This window comes from Anomaloglossus baeobatrachus, chromosome 3 (genome assembly GCF_048569485.1).
Source record: "Anomaloglossus baeobatrachus isolate aAnoBae1 chromosome 3, aAnoBae1.hap1, whole genome shotgun sequence".
NCBI classification, from domain to species: domain Eukaryota; kingdom Metazoa; phylum Chordata; class Amphibia; order Anura; family Aromobatidae; genus Anomaloglossus; species Anomaloglossus baeobatrachus.
The window spans coordinates 346,098,621-346,118,444 of record NC_134355.1 but is presented as its reverse complement, the minus strand read 5'-3'; the positions used below and the strand labels follow the sequence as shown (position 1 = coordinate 346,118,444).

The following is a 19,824-nucleotide window of genomic DNA, read 5'->3' as shown; positions in this document are numbered from 1 at the left end:
GTAAGTAAAATATTCTAGAAAATACTCTGTAACATTAACCTGAAGCCTGACAGCTATAACTGCAATGGCCACTTACAATATTACCGCAAATATTCTGAGCGTTATTACCATACTGTAGTTTAGAGATTGTGTGGTTGTGCTGGAGTATAACTTTCCCCTATTGTTAATAAAGTGATTATTTCATTCCTTCAACCCCCATCACATCAGACTGTACTTTACTTTTACACAATGTATTCTCTATTTTTAGATTTCTTTATGTTTTGGTGTGATAAGGATTTTTCCCCATCATCCTAAATGGAAAAAATTACAAAGTTCTTGTATATATACCTTGTTCCAAATTATTAGGCAAATTATATTTTTCTGATTGGTCGGTGCAAATGACAGTCAGTCTAATAAAAGTCATCACCCGTTAAAGTATAGATCGAATTTTCTTGAAGAATCCTCCCAATGATAACAATATAATCTTCAAAATTAAAAACCCCTCAAAATTCACTGTTCCAAATTATTAGGCTCCGTAGAGTTTCTAAACATTTTATATGCTTTAAAGAACTGAAAATGCTCATTTGTGGAATTTGCAGCATTAGGAGGTAACATTCACTGAAATAAAAAGCTATTTAAATCCAATACATCCTAACAGGCCAAATTACATGTTAACACAGGAAACCTCCTTTGATATCCCCTTCACAATTCTTGCATCCATTAAACTTGAGTTTTTGGAGAGTTTCTGCTTTAATTTCTTTGCATGTCAGAATAGCCTCCCAGAGCTGCTATTTTGATGTGAACTGCCCCCCACCCTCATAGATCTTTTGCTTGATGATACTCCAAAGGTTCTCTATAGGGTTGAGGTCTGGGAAAGATGATGGCCACAACATGGAGTTTATCTCCTTTTATGCCCATAGCAGCCAATGACACAGAGGTATTCTTTGCAGCATGAGATGGTGCATTGTAATGCATGAAGACGATTTTGCTTCTGAAGGCACGTTTCTGCTTTTTGTACCATGGAAGAAAGTGGTCAGTCAGAAACTCTATATACTTTACAGAGGTCATTTTCACACTTTCAGGAACCCTAAAGGGGTCTACCATCTCCCCATGATTCTGGCCCAAAACATGACTCTCCACCTCCTTGTTGACGTCGCAGCCTTGTTGGGACATGGTGGCCATCCACCAACCATCCACCACTCCATCCATCTGTACCATCCAGGGTTGCTCGACACTCATCAGTAAACAAGACTGTTTGAAAATTAGCCTTCATTTATGTCTGAGCCCATTGCAATTGTTTCAGCTTGTGAGCACTGGTTAGAGGTGGCCGAATAGTAAGTTTATGCACCACAGCAAGCCTCTGAAGGATCCTACATCTTGAGGTTTGAGGGACTCCAGAGGCACCAGCAGCTTCAAATATCTGTTTGCCGATTTGTAATTGCTTTTTAGCAGCTGCTCTCTTAATCTGATGGACTTGCCTTGCAGAAACCTTCCTCATTCTGCCTTTATCAGCACGAACACGTATGTGCTCTGAATCAGCCACAAATCTCTTCACAGTACGATGATCACGCTTACATTTTCATGAAATATCTGATGTTTTCATCCCTTGTGCAAGGCATTGCACTATTTCATCCTTTTCGGCAGCAGAGAGATCCTTTTTCTTTCCCATGTTACTTGAAAACTGTGACCTGCTTAATATTGTGGAACATCCAGTTTTCCTTTTATTAGGCTCACCTGGCAAACTAATTACCACAGGTATCGGAGATGGATTTCAGTGATCCAAAAGAACCCAGAGACAATACCATCAATGAGTTTCATTGAAAGAAAAAAAAATAATCGCTATGACACTTCAATCCAATTTGCATAACAATTTGGAACATTTTGTATAAGCAACATTGTAATCTATCCCTTATTAAAAATCCCCTCTGTTCTCAAAAATGAAAGTAATTCTATTTTTTACTGCTTGTTGCCAGGGTTACTGACACTTCTGCTGTCAATCCAGAGGCGACCAAGGTGTCAAGGAGTGCACACTTCCAAGATCTGCCATTGTGTTCCTTCTATTCTGCATTGGAGAGCTTGTGGCTGAACCATACTTCTTGTCTAAGCTGTCAATATTTAGAAGCACACCGATCAATATTTTTGCACTACATATTTCCCCCGTAACTGGGCAGTCAGATACAAAGGTAAACACCTATGTTGTCACAATCTGGGCAATGCTGGTTCTAGGCATTGGCTGCAGTTCTGTCATTTAGCAGTTGTCCCTGCGATCATGTGATCAAGAGAGACCAATGGCAGTGACACTGTGTATACAAGAAATGATTAACAACTTCCTTCCCTATTACTTGCCCTGCTGTTTCTGATTGAGGGCATTTAACAGAATTATCTGTGCAGCTACGATACTGCAGAACTTTATTTTTATGGCAAAGAAGAAGAGATCCCGTAAATGTATATAGGCACAACAGGGGATAAACGCTCAGCCTTCAAATGAGAGAAGTCTCTAATAGTGATGAGTGAGCACTACCATGCTCGGGTGCTCTGTACTCATAAAAGTCAGGCCTCAGACGGGCTCCAAAAGTGTACTGACTATAATGGAAGTCAAGGGGAGACTTCAGTATTTTTCGGGAAGATCATCCATAAAAATGCTCGAGTTCCACCATTGATTTCCATTATTTTCGATACATGAGTAGAGCCGTCTGACTGTTCTTTAGGAGTACAGAGCATCCAAGCATGGTAGTGCTCCCTCATCAGAACAGTCTAGTAGGTGACAGTAAAAGAAACCCCTATCTTTGTGGAAAATATCAAGAATTGTGAGTCTTGCTCATATCATAAATTTTTCTTATTTTAGAGATGATATTGAAGGGTTTTTTTCACGACAACCCCTCCTGGAACAGTTAGTCCCCATTAAAATTAAAACGGTCACTTCCTGTGTTGGTGCCGTTCATCGGTGTCACACTCACCTCTCCCAAGGCTCACATCACACGAGCTACGCGGCCAATCAGCGCGGGCTTTACTGTCACTGACTTCAGACGAATAGAAGAACAAGAGGAAGTGAGCGTCCAGCCAAAGCTATGACTTCCTCTTCATGTTCAATTCGTCTGAAGGCAGAGAGCGACGGCAGAGAGCGACGCCGGTACTAATTGGGAGCAGAGTTCGGGTGACACAAAATCCTCATATGAGCCCTGGGAGAAGAATGGTTGACACTGTTGGAATGGCACCAGAGGGGAGAAGAAACTTTTTATTTTACTGTGGGCAAAACACTAAGGCTGCTTTCACACATCCGGTTTTTCCTGTGCGGCACAATCCGGCGCTTTGCAGAAAAAAAACGCAACCTTTTTTTTTTTTTTTGCCACCGGTTGCATTTTTTTTTGCATAGACTTACATTAGTGCTGTATTGTGCCGCATGGGCTTGCGTTCCGTCCAATTTTTGCCGCATGCGGCAGATTTAGCCGATGCAGCGGCCGGATGGAACGTTGCCTGGCATGTTTTTTTGTCCGGCAAAAAAAAACCGCATCGCGCCGCATCCGGCCAATGCGGCGCGATTTGCAATGCATGCCTATGGACACCGCATGCAGCGTCCTGCGGCAAACACCGCATCTGGCCGCCGCATGCGTTTTTTTCCCCTGCGCATGCTCAGTAGCCGGCAAAAACCGGACGGGCCGCATCTCAAAAACTTATGCAAAGGATGCGGTTTTGTCGCCGCATCCGTTGTATAGGTTTTAGAGCCGGATTGGCCGGCTCTGCTAAAACCGGAGGTGTGAAAGCAGCCTAAGATTGAGAAGGGAATGTCTGAGTACTGGAAAACAATCCCTTTGACAGTAAAGATTTTTATTTTGATTTAAATGCCTTTACACTTACCAAGGGCAATCATGAAAGGAGGGTACAGCAGACACAGATCTGTCCTGTATGTGTCATTTACTATTCTCCTGCAGTAACAGAATAAACCATTATCAGTGACGCTCAACCCAAGAAAATACACAAAACACAGCTTGTGTCCCCTTTCGGGGACAATTTTCGTTTTGGAGCCTTCATTTTTTTCCTCCCCTTCTTTCATGAGTCTTAACAGTTTGTGTAAACATAGCTGTATAGGGGCTTGTTTTTTCAGGACAAACCGAAGTTCTTCCTGAGATCCTTAAAGGGAATGAGTCATCAGAAAATAAGCCATTGATTAAATCAGGCTTTTGTGTTCTATGGGTTTTTTTTGGCAAATACTATGTTTATATCACTTTGTATTGTATGCTGATAAATTGGTGAGACAACCAAAAAACAGTCAAGCAGGAGTTTCAATTTTCTCTTTACATTTTTATACTTTGATAAATCAAACTTTTACTGACAGGTCGATACCAAAATACACTTATTTTTTATTCTCCATTTTAGTAAATATAAAAAAAAGGTGAAGAAAAAAAAAAAAGGGACTTGAACTTGCGATTTTTCATTACTTGTTCTATATACTACAATATTGTGGTATTGCAATATATAGAGAAAATTATATTCTCCTATGATGCCTAGTCACATGTTTGAGGATTTTTTCTTTTCTTGCAGGAAGTGGTTTTGAAAGGTTTTACCTTAAACACTTTTTGCAGCCTTCTGATTGGACAGTGCAGAGTTTAAAATGGATCCCATTAGGAACCATTTCAAAGAGGTGACATGCACTTTTTATCACACCAGGCATTTTCCTAAATCTGAAAGGGCAAAACACAAAGGGTTTTTCCCCATCTTCAAGCTCCCATCCCAATTTACAGTAGATTTAATAATAATAAATAATAATATAATTAGCAAATACCTTCAATTGGAAATGTACTATATCTCTCCTGATATAGCCATGTCTCTTACCTTATGTTCAGGGCATTGCAGGACCTTACGTATCCATGGCTACAAACACTCATATAGTGAGTTAGTTGCTTGTGGTAGTAAGCATGGATACCTAAGGTCCTGCAATGTCCTTAACATAAGGTAAGAGACATGGCTATATCAGGACAACGATCCTACATTTCTAATTGGAGGGATTTGCTAATATTATTATTACACCTACTACATATTGGGATAGAATCTTAGAGATAGAAATACCTCTTTTAACATAAGAACAGCAAAGTGTTTTATACAATAAAAGTCTTTTAAACTTTTAGCCATTTCTCATGCGTTTAATGGAGCAATCTCACTTCAAAAATATCCTCAATAATCTGTGTGTGCACATGCTCCTGTATAGCTGCCAGGCACAGTTTCTGAGCCCACTCCATAACTACAGACTCAATATAAGATGTACTATTGCATCCTACATCGGGAAAAGGCCAATATTGCAGGAATACCCAGTTTATATTTTACACACACACACCAATAAAATAAAAAAAAAAAAAAAAAACAAAAAAATAAAAAACGACAACATGCGGTAGACTTATGTCAGCCATGCATGTTAGATGGATGTCGGCTGAACAATGGCCCATCTCAGTAATCTCTCCCATGCAGTGGAGCACTTGATCGGCTGAGCACTATTGTGCTCAGTATAAGTAAGCGGCTTATCTCAGAGAGAGCAAACGGATCAGCAATTCGAATTTGTACATTTTCAAGGTCCACAATACACATTAGACTATTGGTCGAATCTGTGGACATTGGAAGGTTCAGCTGACAAACGATACAATATGTCTGGGAAGGGGGTGGGCGCTTTACAGCACAAAGTATGTCACTAACAATGCAGAGTCACCAGCCCGGGATCACAAAATACATGCAACAGGGAAGAATTTTATTGATAGGCATATATAGGTTCCATCACTAATGGAGATAGCCAAGTACTGCTTGGAGTTGGTTAATAAGAATAAAAATGATAAGGTCATAATAGTGACTTATCTAATAATGCTCCACAGTGTATAGCTTTGGGGAATAAAGCCTGCCAGTTTCATTTAGTTAGGTTCTGTGGTTATTTAGTCTTAATTGACAACATCCAGAGGAGATTGTCTTATACTACTGCTGACATCGACTTCATGGAAACAAAGGTTGACGTTCTACCACCATCTGAGGAGGTGTGTGTGTATATGTGTATGTGTATGTGTATGTGTATGTGTATGTGTATGTATGTATGTATGTATGTATGTATGTATGTATGTATGTATGTATGTATGTATGTATGTATGTGTGTGTGTGTGTGTGTGTGTGTGTGTGTGTGTGTGTGTGTGTTACGCACATACGGATGCTCTATCCAGTGTCTAGCACCAGTCTGAGTGGACACCAGGATAATTGCTACTAACCGGCTCACTCTATGCTCCGTGTGAGAGCTGGAAGTCTCTTTTACAATGAAAGCCTATAAAGCCTTGTTCTGAAGCTCCATAGACTTACATTGTAAAAGTCACTTCTGGGTCTCACACAGCATGACCAAGAGAGTGTGCAGAGCAGTGATGCCATTGAGGAGTGTTGGACACCGGAGAAGGCGGCGGTAGGTATATATGTAGGTCAGTATATGTATTAGGGCTAGATTAAATATTCTATACTTTTACATTTTATCTATTGGACAACCCCACAGTGTATACAACTGAGGTGCAGCATGAAATACCCATTAACCACATCCAGACTTTGTACATTCGACACTAGAATGCAGCATTACCATGCCAGTGGAAGTAGCATGTCTTCTTGTCCCATATCTTGCACATATTGCAATAAAGGTCTATAAGGATGATAAACTATTAAGCAACAGTCCTGTATCAAATGGGCGACAAAATGATAAAAAGGGAATTAATAACTTTTGCCAAGTCATTCTGCAGGTCTTTATGCATTAGCTTACAATTAAAGGGAACCTGTCACCAGGTTTTTCCTTTATAAGCTGTGGCCACCACCTGTAAGCCCCTATATACAGCATTCTACAATACAGTATATAAAAGAGCTTAGGCCGTGTTGTATCATTTAAAAACACCTTTATTATATTCAGCTAGGGGGTGGTCCAGTCAGATGGGCGTCACTGCTCGTGGGTCCGGTACCTTCTCTCTACTGTGATCCAAGTACTGTAATACGCAGACACAAGGAAAGGGCAAAGACCGCCCACGCATGCGCACTACAATACTTTGATCTGCCATCAGCAGAGCAGATCAAAATGCGCCTACACAGGACCGTAATGCCAGCCTGTGTGGATGACTTAGTATGCATCATCCACACAAGGCTGAGAAGAAGGAGGATGGCAATTGCCGCAGAGAGGAGGCGCCGGACCCGTGAGCAGCAACACCCATCAGACCGCACCACCCCCCTAGGTGAGTATTATAAAGGTGTTTTTACATTATACAGAGCGGCCTGGGCTCTCATATACAGTATTCTGGAATGCTGTGCATAAGGACTCACTGGTGGTGGCCACAGCTTATAAAGGGAAAATCCTGGTGACAGGTTCCCTTTAATCTGGATTCCAAATTGAAGCTGTAAACATTTACCCAAGCTACACTTGTAATTCGTTTGTTAAAGTTATAACTGTCAATACTACTTAATGAACTTAAAGGAAATAGTAAGTCAGTTAGCAGGATTTCACCACCAAACTATGTGCGTGCACATCTAGCTCTTTCAATGTTGTGCTCAGCTTTCCATTTGTAAACCTGCCTGATGAAAGCGCCTCGGTACTCTGAAAGCTTGCAAATATGTTTTTGGTTAGCCAATAGTCATCACTCCTAAGACACTTGTCTCTTATTGAGGCATAAAAGTATTTACAAAGACAAGTCCAGCAATACTTTACATGGACAGTCCGTTTCTCAGTTACTGAGAAGTCAGTGTTTGTATTAATATGCAAATAAGGCAAAAGATCTATTTGTAGTTATGAAGCCTCTGTCACTCCAGCTCTATTCACCACTCAGCGTCACCTCCTCCTGTTTTAATGATAGCCTTTATGGTATGTGACTTCAGACAGAGAGCTGTCAATCAATCAGGAGGAGGAGGAGGGGAGTAGAGTTGTAGACGTGCTGAATCTCTGGGCCTCGTCACCTTAGACAGGGAATTCTGGCTCTGATGATTTGGTGTGCAACTCTGCTGCCAGATAGATATCAATGGACCATACTGAAAATATTAACACCCCATCTACAACAGAGGACCTCATTAGGCTAGGTAGGTGACTAAATAGGGCTTGGAGGTTTCCTAAGCATTCATTATGGAGGCATCTATATCAGGTCAGTGGGAACCCAACACTCAGCAGCTCCACTGATCAGCTCTTTTGGACTCCAGCGGAGGTAGGCTGTAAAGCATTGAACAAGGTGGAATAGCACAGCAGAGTGCAATGTGCAGTGACCCTGCTCATCAGCAGTACCCAGGAGCAGAGCTGTGCTGATCTGAGTCTGTATACCATTTCAGTCCAGCCTGTCCAGATCTGAAAACACATTATCAGGGGGATTGCCAGGTGTTGGACCCCCACTGATCTGATATGAAATATTCTAAGGATCTGTCATCAATATGATTAGTCTGAAAAATCACCTAAAGTGTATAGAAACAGAAAGTTTCATACACATCAAACAAACTTGACCGGGTATTGCTAAGGGCATTGAATACTTCACTTCTGGGATTTAGTATAGCCAGATTTTAATATCTGCCAACATATTTTCATTCCAAGAGGCAAGAATGAAATGGAGAGGCACGCCAATCATACAACCACTTACCATTAGCTCTAGCAGATAAAATTCACATTCCAGTATCTAAAAGGGAAGAAAAAACAAGTACATAATAAATAGGGGTTGTGGTCTGATGTGACAGATATACGTACAGTCACTGGGTGTTATGGTCAAATGGGTCCTGCCTTACTGCTACTGCATCATTGCGAGATTCCACTGGCTGCTTATAAATGCTATTCCTAATTATGGCGGCACGGGCCTGTGTTCTCGCGCTCTCGAAAAGTCCGCTTGACATTATGTACATGGAGAATCGGAATTCCTCTATTCAGGAGTTGTATACTTTCGCAATACTTGGTTTCAGTAGATGGAATTTCAACAAACGGCTGAATATCTCGAATTGTGATTATTCTCTACGACATGGTGATATAGTCTATATCACTTCTGTTCCCTTTCATTCCCCCTTTTTTCCTCCCATCCTATCCTTCTCTTTCTATCTTTATTCCTACATATAACTTTAATTAAACAAAAAAAGTTTTCCCGGTGTCTTCAGCTTCTATCGCCGCCGCTATGGACGGCCTCTGGTGATTTGTGACCCGGCAGGGGGCTCCAGTGTTCCTGGCCTCATTATAGCTCTTATAGAGTTACATTAGGAGCTTGCGACCTAACATCTGACTTCTGGCCAGTTAGAAGTTACTATCACAAGATAATGCTGCGGGAAAAGAGTGGCATCGGTAAAAGGCCAAGATGTAAAAAGGGAAGTATATGACAGGGGACTTAGATTTAAAGCACCACTCTAGCGCTGGAAAAAAAATTGCTAGAGTGGTGCTTCAACTGTCGGGGGGGTTGTCCTGTCCAGATAAATGAAACATCCGAGACTACTATTAGGCTATGTGCACACACAGCGTTTTTTTGATACTGCGTTTTTGGCCGCTAAAAACGCACAAAAATGCATAAAAACGCACCCGCAGCAAAAACGCGCAAAAAATGCACCGGTAAAAACGCATTTCACTGCGTTTTTGATCTCTGCATTTTTCCAATGCATTGCATGGGGGGGGGGGGGGGGGGAACACAGGAAAGAATGGACATGTTCATTTTTCTTTTAAGCTCAAAAACGCAGCTAAAAAAAAAAAAAAAAAGTTGTGTGCGCACAGCAAAAATGAAAACTCAGACTTTGCTGGGGAAGCAAAGTCATGCAGTTTTGAGCCCAAAAACGCACCTGAAAAACACGAAGAAACGCAGCGAAAAACGCACTGTGCGCACATAGCCTTAAACAGAGTGCAGAACAGATTAGATCTTCTGTGCCAGTGAAGACGCAGTAGTAGTGTATTGATACTATATCTAGGCAGCTATTACATGTCGTTCACACGATGACCAATAACAGCTGGTATTCGTATACTCCCCATTTGCCTTCACTGTACTTGGGGTGCAACAGCTGAACGTCTGTAGACAGGAGTCATTAGACCCACGTTTTCCTGACCGGGCCGTACATTAGGCAAGTCCTGTTCAGTGTATAATTAGCTACGAGATCTATTCAGTCATCCGAACATCTAAGTCTATTCATATCACAATAAAAGAAAAAGGCTGCAACAAACAAACAATCAGGTAATCCTATGTCTATAGGACAATGTAAAAAAAATGGCCATCTCCTACTTACATGGTTCATCCTGTAGGGAAACTCTTTAGGAAATGCATAGGAAAACCTAGTTTTTACTGTTAAAGAGGAAAATAGTATTTGTTTAATGATGGTGTAAACATGTTTTCTCATAACACTAAATAAGGAATAGGCAAAGTATTAAAAGGGTTATCCGGCTTATTTTGATTTTTTTCAATTATTTACACTATTGGGCTACATTGGGGCAGGTAAGTAGATAGTGACCACTTACCTGCCCTGCTGTCAGCCCCTCTCCCCCGGCTCAGAGGGGTCATGTGACTGCTCCTGCTGTGATTTTGCTACTTCCGGTCATTTCATGTCAACATGGGCAGGACCATGTTGACATGCAAATCTGCCACTGCATGTTGCCGCCCTGCTGGGCGGGTACAGTGCGATGAGCCCCGCCCCCTCCCTGTGCCCTGTATGTGCTGGACAAAACACAGGGTTGCCCGCTCTGTCTAGGACACTGTGAGCGCTGTTTGCCCAACAGTGTCCTCAGCTCATTATGTTGTATGGTGCCCGGGCAACTGTGACCCCCCTTCCCCGTGCGCTGTCTCTGATGAATGCAGCCTCCCGTGCTCCTCGCTTCTGAATACAGTCAGAAGCAGGGATGTCACCTGACACCAGCGAACAACAGCACTGAGCTCTGTATCGCTCAGCTGTAAGGACACTGCAATCATCATCACAGCATGGAGGAGAAGAGACAGCATGCTGCATGGGTGAGGAGAGGGGGGGGGCAGAGAAGAGCGTGCACAGCTGACAGAGTGGGGGGGCAGAGAAGAGAGCTCATGGGTGACAGCAGGGGGGCAGAGACGAGACTTATATATATTATATAACTCTAGGGGTGTGTGTGTGTGTGTGTGTGTGTGTGTGTGTGTGTGTGTGTGTGTGTGTGTGTGTGTGTGTGTGTATCCTATAGACTCACATTAGGGGCTATATATAATTTTCATTACATAGTACTCATTTATCTATCAGGTGCTGGGGCAGAATACTGACAGGGAATGTGTGTGCAGAGGGCGGGCATATGGCGGGGCTGGCAGGGGGCGGGGCTGGACACTGAGGACGGGGGCGGTGCCAGCTGTGACTGTGGGTTTGGCAGTCAAACATGTCAGTTAAGTTGTGCTGAATGTAAACAAAGAGCTACAGAGAATAAAGTGAAAAATCAAGAGAAACAAAAGTTAGAAAACAAAAAAATAATGTAGGGGTGTTTTAAATGACAATACAGCACAGATTAACTTACATTTTTTTTTGGAGTTTGTCGGACAACTCCTTTAAGAACCTCAAAAACCAAAATTAATTCTTCACGAAGTATAACACTGTGTGGCAGACGAGATGTCCTAACTCCTACACCATGTAGGACAGTTGACTGAAGGTCTCAGCCTCATGGGCAATTGTCATTTTTCAAGGCTATAATGGACAATACCTCTGGAGCACATGGCTGCACAAGTTATCATTTAATACTGCTTTTTGCATAATGAAGGCCCAGATAAGCAGCTAGACCTCACACTAGAGCATTACATGCACACACTAAGATAAATGGGCACTGTATAATGCACTGGGTTCCCCATTTGTGGCAGTTCTCGGGGTTTCCAATAGTTCCTGACCTCATGCTCACCTATAGATACTTACACACAGAAGTAGCAGCAGAGATTAACCTTGTGTTTGAAACAACACCAAATTCCTGAAATGGAAAGAAAAGTATTTTTCTACACAAGCCTCATAAATCTCAATCACAATGTGGAGATGGTAAGTAGATTACACTTTGGTCCGATCCATTCACTCCGAAGCGTTTACATGTTTATGGAGTAAAACACCTTGAGGCTATGTGCGCACTAGAAATGAGAAGTTTCTCAAGAAAATTTCTTGAGAAACTTCTGGGAGTGAAAGATTTCCGGACCTCCGGAAACAATCCGCACCAAATCCGCATGTGGATTTGCCGCGGATTTGCCGCGGAATAGCCGCGGAATTGCCGCAATTTTCCCGCGGGTGGTTCCCTGCGGAGTTTTGCAGGCTGTACTGCCGAAATCCGCAGGGTACCTGCGGAAATAATGGACATGTTCATTTTCTCAAGAAAGTTTCTCGAGAAATTCTTCTCAAGGAAATTTCTTGAGAAAAATCCGCACCAGTGCGCACAGCTTTTTTTTTTTTACCATAGAATTTGCTGGGAAATGTCTGCACAAAGATTGCAGACATTTCTCAAGAAATTTCCGCGGCAAATCCGCGGGTAAATCCGCAGGAAAAACGCACTAGTGCGCACAGAGCCTGAAAAGTCTTTGCCTTACCTCTACTTTGGATGCCAAAAAGACGCAGGTAGGTGCCATTAATACAGGGTCTATACTTTTTAAAGAATACCTGCAAAAACAAAAAAAAACATATGAAGAAGATTGAAACAAATTGCTTGCCTTTCTATTTCTGAGTGCCCACTTATTACAGCACTAGTGACTTTTCTGTCTGCTGCATATATGGGATGTACTCAGAACCCCAGTGACAAAGATTTAGGCAAATGGTGAACAAAATATGAAGCTTTAGCAAGAAAGGGGTATTCTCAAGTGAATAAGTTGCTTTCATTAGTGAAACAGAGTGGAAATAACTTTTCATTGTCTTGCTTTTTCTATTTTCTGTGACTCTCCTGCAATGAAAGCTTTTATTTTACATAGTGTGCAGCTTGTTTCCATGGAGCTTTATCATCAGAGCTGGCCCAAATAAGTGCAGTAGTTACAAGAAAAGTTAACTCCCAACATCCCAGTCACTTCTCTGCAGCCTATTGATTTCTATACATCATTTTGCTGCTCAACTCTTTCCCTCCTCCCTCTAAGCTCCTGACAGGGCTCTTATCAGTCCTGTGTAATCACTTGTCCATTTTATCCCTACCATTCCAGTAAAAGTTCCCTATTCCTCCCTGCTGGTCTTCGTTTATCCTTGCAGCAATCAATCATGTGGGGTATTTCACCACTGATCTCAAAGGTAATTAGATGACCAGCAGAATGAAATGGGGTTGCTGAGCTGAAATAGTTGGGGATGCAGACATAGCAGATATGTGGAGTGCACAGGATGTGAATGCTGCATCCAATGAAAACAGAGGGCCATCAGGAATAAATTAGAAAGTGAGCCGGCAATGGCAGTGATGAAACTGGCGAGAATACGTTTGCTCGTTGTCGCTTTACTGAAGCCTGTATGCTGATTTTTAATTAAAGGGAACCTGTCAGGTGCAATATGCACCCAGAACCACAATCTGGGTACATATTGCTAATCCCTGCCTAACCATCCCTTTATGTAGTAGTAGACATAAAGAAATCTTTATAACAAGTATATTCTAAAGATTTTTTATCATGTGTTAATGAGGCCAGCGACTAGTCGCAAGGGCGTTATTTCCATTGGCTAGTCGTCCCCCTTAACATGGAAGCCCGCCTTGGAAGTCCAGGGATGTTCTAATCTTGCACACTGAGCCAAAAACCAGCAGTGGCAACAGGAGGTGAGCGCGACCATGCCTCTGATGCTGCACATTCATTAGCATGTTAGCACGCCCACAGAGACGTGCTTACCTGCTAAGGGGGCCGACTAACCAGGGGAACTAACACCCTTCCACCTAGTCGCTGGCCTCATTAGCATATGATAAAAGATCTTTAGAAACACTTCTTCTAAAGATCTTTATGTTTGCTACTAGATACAGGGACAAAGGCAAGGATTAGCAATATTCACCCAGAACAGCTCATGGTTCTGGGTGCCTATTACACCTGACAGGTGCACTTTAAGTCAGAAAATCCCTTCAAATTATAGCAACCAAGTCCCTTATTCCTTTGAATATCTACAATAGTATTTTTGTTCCTACTGTAAAAGAGCTAAGTGCCAGCGTTTTTAGTACAATACCACAGTACAGACTCAGTAGTTGTACCACTTCGCGCTGCTAGCACCTTCTAGAATAGGGATGTCAAACTCAAGTGCACAGAGGGCCAAAGTTAAAAAAATGGACCAAGTTGTGGGCCAACTTAGTCCTGGGCCCCAGATAAGCCCTCCATACGGAACAGCGGGCCCCACATAAGCCCTCCATACGGAACAGCGGGCCCCACATAAGCCCTCCATACGGAACAGCGGCCCCACATAAGCCCTCCATACGGAACAGCGGGCCCCACATAAGCCCTCCATACGGAACAGCGGGCCCCACATAAGCCCTCCATACGGAACAGCGGGCCCCACATAAGCCCTCCATACGGAACAGCGGGCCCCACATAAGCCCTCCATACGGAACAGCTGGCCCCACATAAGCCCTCCATACGGAAAAGCGGGCCCCACATAAGCCCTCCATACGGAGCAGCGGGCCCCACATAAGCCCTCCATACGGAGCAGCGGGCCCCACATAAGCCCTCCATACGGAGCAGTGGGCCCCACATAAGCCTTCCACTCTGAATAATGGGCGCCTGACATTGCAGTGGTAATAAAATAAGACTGTGGCCCAGAGTTTGACATATGGGCTCTAGAACATTAGTACAGACATGTAACAGACAAGAATATAAAATCTCGTTTTGTAGCCCCTTGCATAAGGTGTATAGGCATGCTAGTGGGAAAATAACCACGACTAAGCACTATTTTATGTCAGACATTTTTTGCCTTGATACAATATTTATAATGTACTTGGAACCTTTACGCTCTAATATATTTGTGAGGTTTTATATCCAAATGGCTTGATACAATCATCTGAATACAAATATTTATTCCTCTGTAAATGCCCTATTAGCGATGTATGGGCCCAGCTGACAGAGGAGTACCCCCATTCCTGTGTTGACTGATTGCCTAGGGTCAGTACAAGATTACAAATTGCTACACAATGAATAACACATCATGACAAGGATTATCAAGCTGCTAAACTTACCGAGCATAGAACCTTTTGAAGTAAACAGTAGCAGTGGCGATGACTTGCTGTCTTAACTTAAGGTGTTCCCCTAAAGCTTGGATGACTAAAAAAATAAAAGACTAAATAAACCATTTGCATATCACACAGCATGCTACATTAACTTAACAATATGAAACTTAAAGAGGTCCTCTACACTCACTCCTGCATTCAGAAGAGAAGCTGAGCCCTGACGTCACATCTACAGGATACCCACTGCTTGAGCATACGACCCACGGGTATCTTACAACGGTCATACTCCGGATGCAGAAGTGAACAGAGCCACAATACTTGTTTATCACATAAATCAAGTTCATATAAAATATCCCAAAAGTCTAATAATCGCTAGGATCACCACCTCGAGAATAAACTAGGATTCAGGTCAGAAGGGTGATATAAATATATAAAAAATATCTAAAATATATATATATATATATATATATATATATATATATATATATATATATATATATATACACACACATATATATATATATATATACATACATACAACAACAAGGCAGAGTCCAGCAATACCGTGAGCAATCCAGGATGCTGTTAAAATTTTTTTCCTTTTTATTCATAAATTCATTAAAATATAATGGTCCAAGCAATTCAGAACAGCATTATCGCAGGAAAATAGCGCAGATAGGACTACGCGTTTCAGCGGTAAAATCCGCCTTCTTCACGGTCCAGAATCTGATCTGCTTTCCAAACATAGAACCTTATATACATCTCACTCCCATCAGGGTAATTACTAACATGTGTGAGAGATTTAAAAACATAAGCTAGAAAAGCAAATCAAACATGTAAGCTATCCGCATATTAATCAATATACAGCATGCATAAGAGTTATAAGGAAAGAATTCAGCATTTTGGAGAGAAATACAATCAGAAAATCCAATAACCTGACCATAAAATTATTTTTTAAGTGATACAAAAGCATAACACATTAGTAATAGCCAGCAACATATAATGCAACAATGTATCAATAGTGCATAATGATATCCATATGATTGTTAAAGCCCTGTGGCATGCGAGTCCCCAGCTCAAATATCCACCTACTCTATCTTGCTAGCACTTTATGAAAATCTCCCCCCTCAATGTTTTTTTTTCGCGATACGATGTATCACATATTTGTCCAGATACAGTAATTACGAGGATTCCATCCAGAAGTTTATTGTCTCTTCAATTCAGTTTCTTTTGGGTCACAATTATTTTTCGTTTGATGAGAGATACTTCCTCCAGACACAAGGCGTGAGCATGGGCGCTAAGTTTTCACCTTCCCTAGCTAACCTGGTTATGTCCGTGTGGGAGGAAAATTATATTTTTAACATTGATAACCCATACAAGGATAATATTGTTTGGCTGGGTAGATTTATTGATGATCTGATATTTGTCTGGAGGGGTAGTCTCTCGTCTGCGAAGGTTTTTTTTTCTTATTTGGATTCGAATGATTTCTATCTAAAATTTACGAGTAGTAGTCATGAGGTATCAACAAACTTCTTGGACTTAAAATTGACCGCAGATTTGGATAGCAATAAGGTCTTGATATCTCCCTATAAAAAAAATCTACTGCATGCAATAGTATTTTTTCTATGTTTGGAAAGCAGATCAGATTCTGGACCGTGAAGAAGGCAGATTTTACCGCTGAAACGCGTAGTCCTATCTGCGCTATTTTCCTGCGATAATGCTGTTCTGAATTGCTTGGACCATTATATTTTAATGAATTTATGAATAAAAAGGAAAAAATTTTTAACAGCATCCTGGATTGCTCATGTTATTGCTGGACTCTGCTTTGCCGTTGTTCACATTTGTATGGATGGACTCCTACGTCCTGATCCGGGCACAACGGAGTTAACCAGGTCAGCTGAGGATCCAGGTGATTCACAGGAGTGAGCTGGTCTACATTGTTGATTATTAAAGCAATTTTAAGAGGCATAAAATGTAACTTTTAAGGTCCAGTCACACTAAGCAACTTACCAGCGATCCCAACAACGATAGGGATCGCTGGTAAGTTGCTAGGAGGTTGCTGGTGAGATGTCACACTGCGACGCTCCAGCGATCCCACCAGCAACCTGACCTGGCAGGGATCGCTGGAGCGTCGCTACACGAGTTGCTGGTGAGCTCACCAGAAACCAGTGACCAGCCCCCAGCGCCGCGTGGAAGATGCTGCGCTTGGTAACTAAGGTAAATATCGGGTAACCAACCCGATATTTACCTTGGTTACCAGTGCACGGAGCTACACGTGCAGGAAGCAGTGCACACCGAGCACTGGCTCCCTGCTCTCCTAGTTACAGCACACATCGGGTTAATTACCCGATGTATGCTGCAGCTAAATGTGCACAGAGCAGGGAGTAGCGCACACTGCTTAGCGCTGGCTCCCTGCTCTCCTAGCTACAGCACACATCGGGTTAATTAACCCGATGTGTCCTGCAGCTACATGTGCACAGAGCAGGAGCCGGCACTGACAGTGAGAGCGGCGGAGGCTGGTAAAGATAAATATCGGGTAACCAAGGACAGGGCTTCTTGGTTACCCGATGTTTACATTGGTTACCAGCCTCCGCAGAAGCCGGCTCCTGCTGCCTGCACATTTAGTTGTTGCTGTCTTGCTGTCACACACAGCGATCTGTGCTTCACAGCAGGACAGCAACAACTAAAAAATGGCCCAGGACATTCAGCAACAACCAACGACCTCACAGCAGGGGCCAGGTTGTTGCTGGATGTCACACACAGCAACATCGCTAGCAACGTCACAAAAGTTGTTCGTTAGCAGCGATGTTGCTAGCGATGTTGCTTAGTGTGACGGGGCCTTTAATCTAGTTATATTAAAAGCTTTTTATCAAGCTAGTAACCCAAAGCTCACTGGACTGCTGGTGCAACCAGCTTAAAAGCGTAATGTCCAGGGAGCCTACGACATATAACAAAATAATCAAAAAAACAAAACATACATAAAGAAAATATTGAGCATGATAATCTCACTCAAGGAAGAGACAGTGGTCCCAATAATGAGTGCCAAAAAAATTATCAAAATTAACTCAATATAAAACCATATAGCGTGAAGTGGCCCTCAAAGGAGGAATCCACAAATATTAAGGCTTATTTACAGAATGAGTTGTAAATTATCTCACCCATTCATCGCAGCTTGGGGTAAACGAATCTGCCTCTATGGGTCCTCACAGCATCCAGCTGGCCCTATAATATCCCTGAGGAAAACTAATAGTATCTGTTACCCCAATGACTTCCGCCCTCACAAGGGCAGACCACATCTAACCCTCTCTTAGTGCCCCTAAAATGTTCCTGGCCCTCGTCCCGACGCGTTTCATCTCTCTAGAATCATCAGGGGACTCTGGAAACACATAGGAGGTCAGAGGTCCTAAGCCCAAGCTCACATAGCACCAGCAGTCCAGTGAGCTTTGGGTTACTAGCTTGATAAAAAGCTTTTAATATAACTAGATTAAAAGTTACATTTTATGCCTCTTAAAATTGCTTTAATAATCTATTTCTAAGTGGTATCCCTCTTTGAAGGATTGCTGTAATCATGGTCTACATTGTTGGACTCATATGCTGTTGGGAGCTTTGACCGTGCTTGTCTCCACAAAGAACAGCCTTTTACTATAGCAGGATTTACCTTTATTGATCAACTGAATACAGCATGTTACCATCCAAGGATTCCATGGGAGATACACATGACCATACGGTACGTCTCAATAAGCTTGCCAGTATTTTTCAGGAAGATATAAATGAAAATTGTCCTGTTGTTGAAAGTACTAACTCCATACTAAATAATTTGGAGCAATCCTTGCGCAAGGAGCAAAAGCTCTGGTGGGACCACAATTCCCTTAATGGTTATTTGGAAAGGAAAATGATACCGCGTCGTCTCAGATTGAAAAAAACAATCTACTACTGCTTATGGAGCGGACTTTCAAAAAAACTGGGACATTATTCTGAGTGAGTGTTCACTTAAATTGATTATAGAGGAGGAAGATAAAGAACTTGTTAAAATTAATAAAGAAATTGAAACTATTAAAAACTCGGTTAAGGATCTGGAAATTTCAGACACCATTACTAAATTCCAGGACTGTATGTATAACAACTTAAAGAGAAGGGAGAATTCCATTATAGCCATAAAGAAAAGAAAATTCTTGAGAGATCTTGAGGATTATAAGAATGATAAAATGTATAATTGGGCTAGTAATCCTCCCTCCATTTTGAGAAAATACAAGCCTTGGTAAAAGAAACCTAAGGTATCCTTCAATTCCACGGCCAATTATGATACCTCTTTTGGAGAAACATCGGATGAATTAACGGACTCCTCGGTTGCTTCAGTAGCCAGTATTCAGACTGGTGGAAAAAAACACCAAAAAAGGAACTTCCAGCAAGAAGGTGCCTTGCCAAAAAACGATCTTGCAAGAGGGGAGGAAGGAAACATAAGTCCAAAAGTCTATCATATGACGTTCCGCAAGCGCCATTAACAGAGATTCCTATATTTAATCTTTCTAGTTATATTCTGACAGATTCACAAATTGGACTTTTGTCTAAAGGACTAGGTTTCTCTCCAGTCAAAAAACTCAATTTGACACTATTGTTGATATCAATAGATTTGCACGCAATTTGACCCTTAAAGTTCATTATAATGAGGATAATATTCATGTGTATAATGATTTATCATCTACCAGTGTATCATTGGATAATAATTGTATTCATTTTAGTGAACAGGTAGCGGTCTCCAATCTAAGACAACTAGAGGG

At 41.9% G+C, this 19,824-nt stretch overlaps 1 protein-coding gene across 1 annotated transcript in view; it reads right to left on the bottom strand.

The window, feature by feature from the left end:
- Nucleotides 1-19,824, bottom strand: part of CCNC (cyclin C) — a 59,529-nt gene that overhangs the window by 10,006 nt on the left and 29,699 nt on the right. The window contains exons 3-9 of the mRNA XM_075340098.1: nucleotides 15,056-15,140; nucleotides 12,471-12,540; nucleotides 11,818-11,869; nucleotides 10,192-10,247; nucleotides 8,586-8,621; nucleotides 6,569-6,660; nucleotides 3,835-3,902 (exon numbers count right to left, since the gene is read on the bottom strand). Coding sequence (XP_075196213.1) covers nucleotides 3,835-3,902; nucleotides 6,569-6,660; nucleotides 8,586-8,621; nucleotides 10,192-10,247; nucleotides 11,818-11,869; nucleotides 12,471-12,540; nucleotides 15,056-15,140 — 459 coding nt within the window. The remainder of the gene's footprint in view (nucleotides 1-3,834; nucleotides 3,903-6,568; nucleotides 6,661-8,585; nucleotides 8,622-10,191; nucleotides 10,248-11,817; nucleotides 11,870-12,470; nucleotides 12,541-15,055; nucleotides 15,141-19,824) is intronic.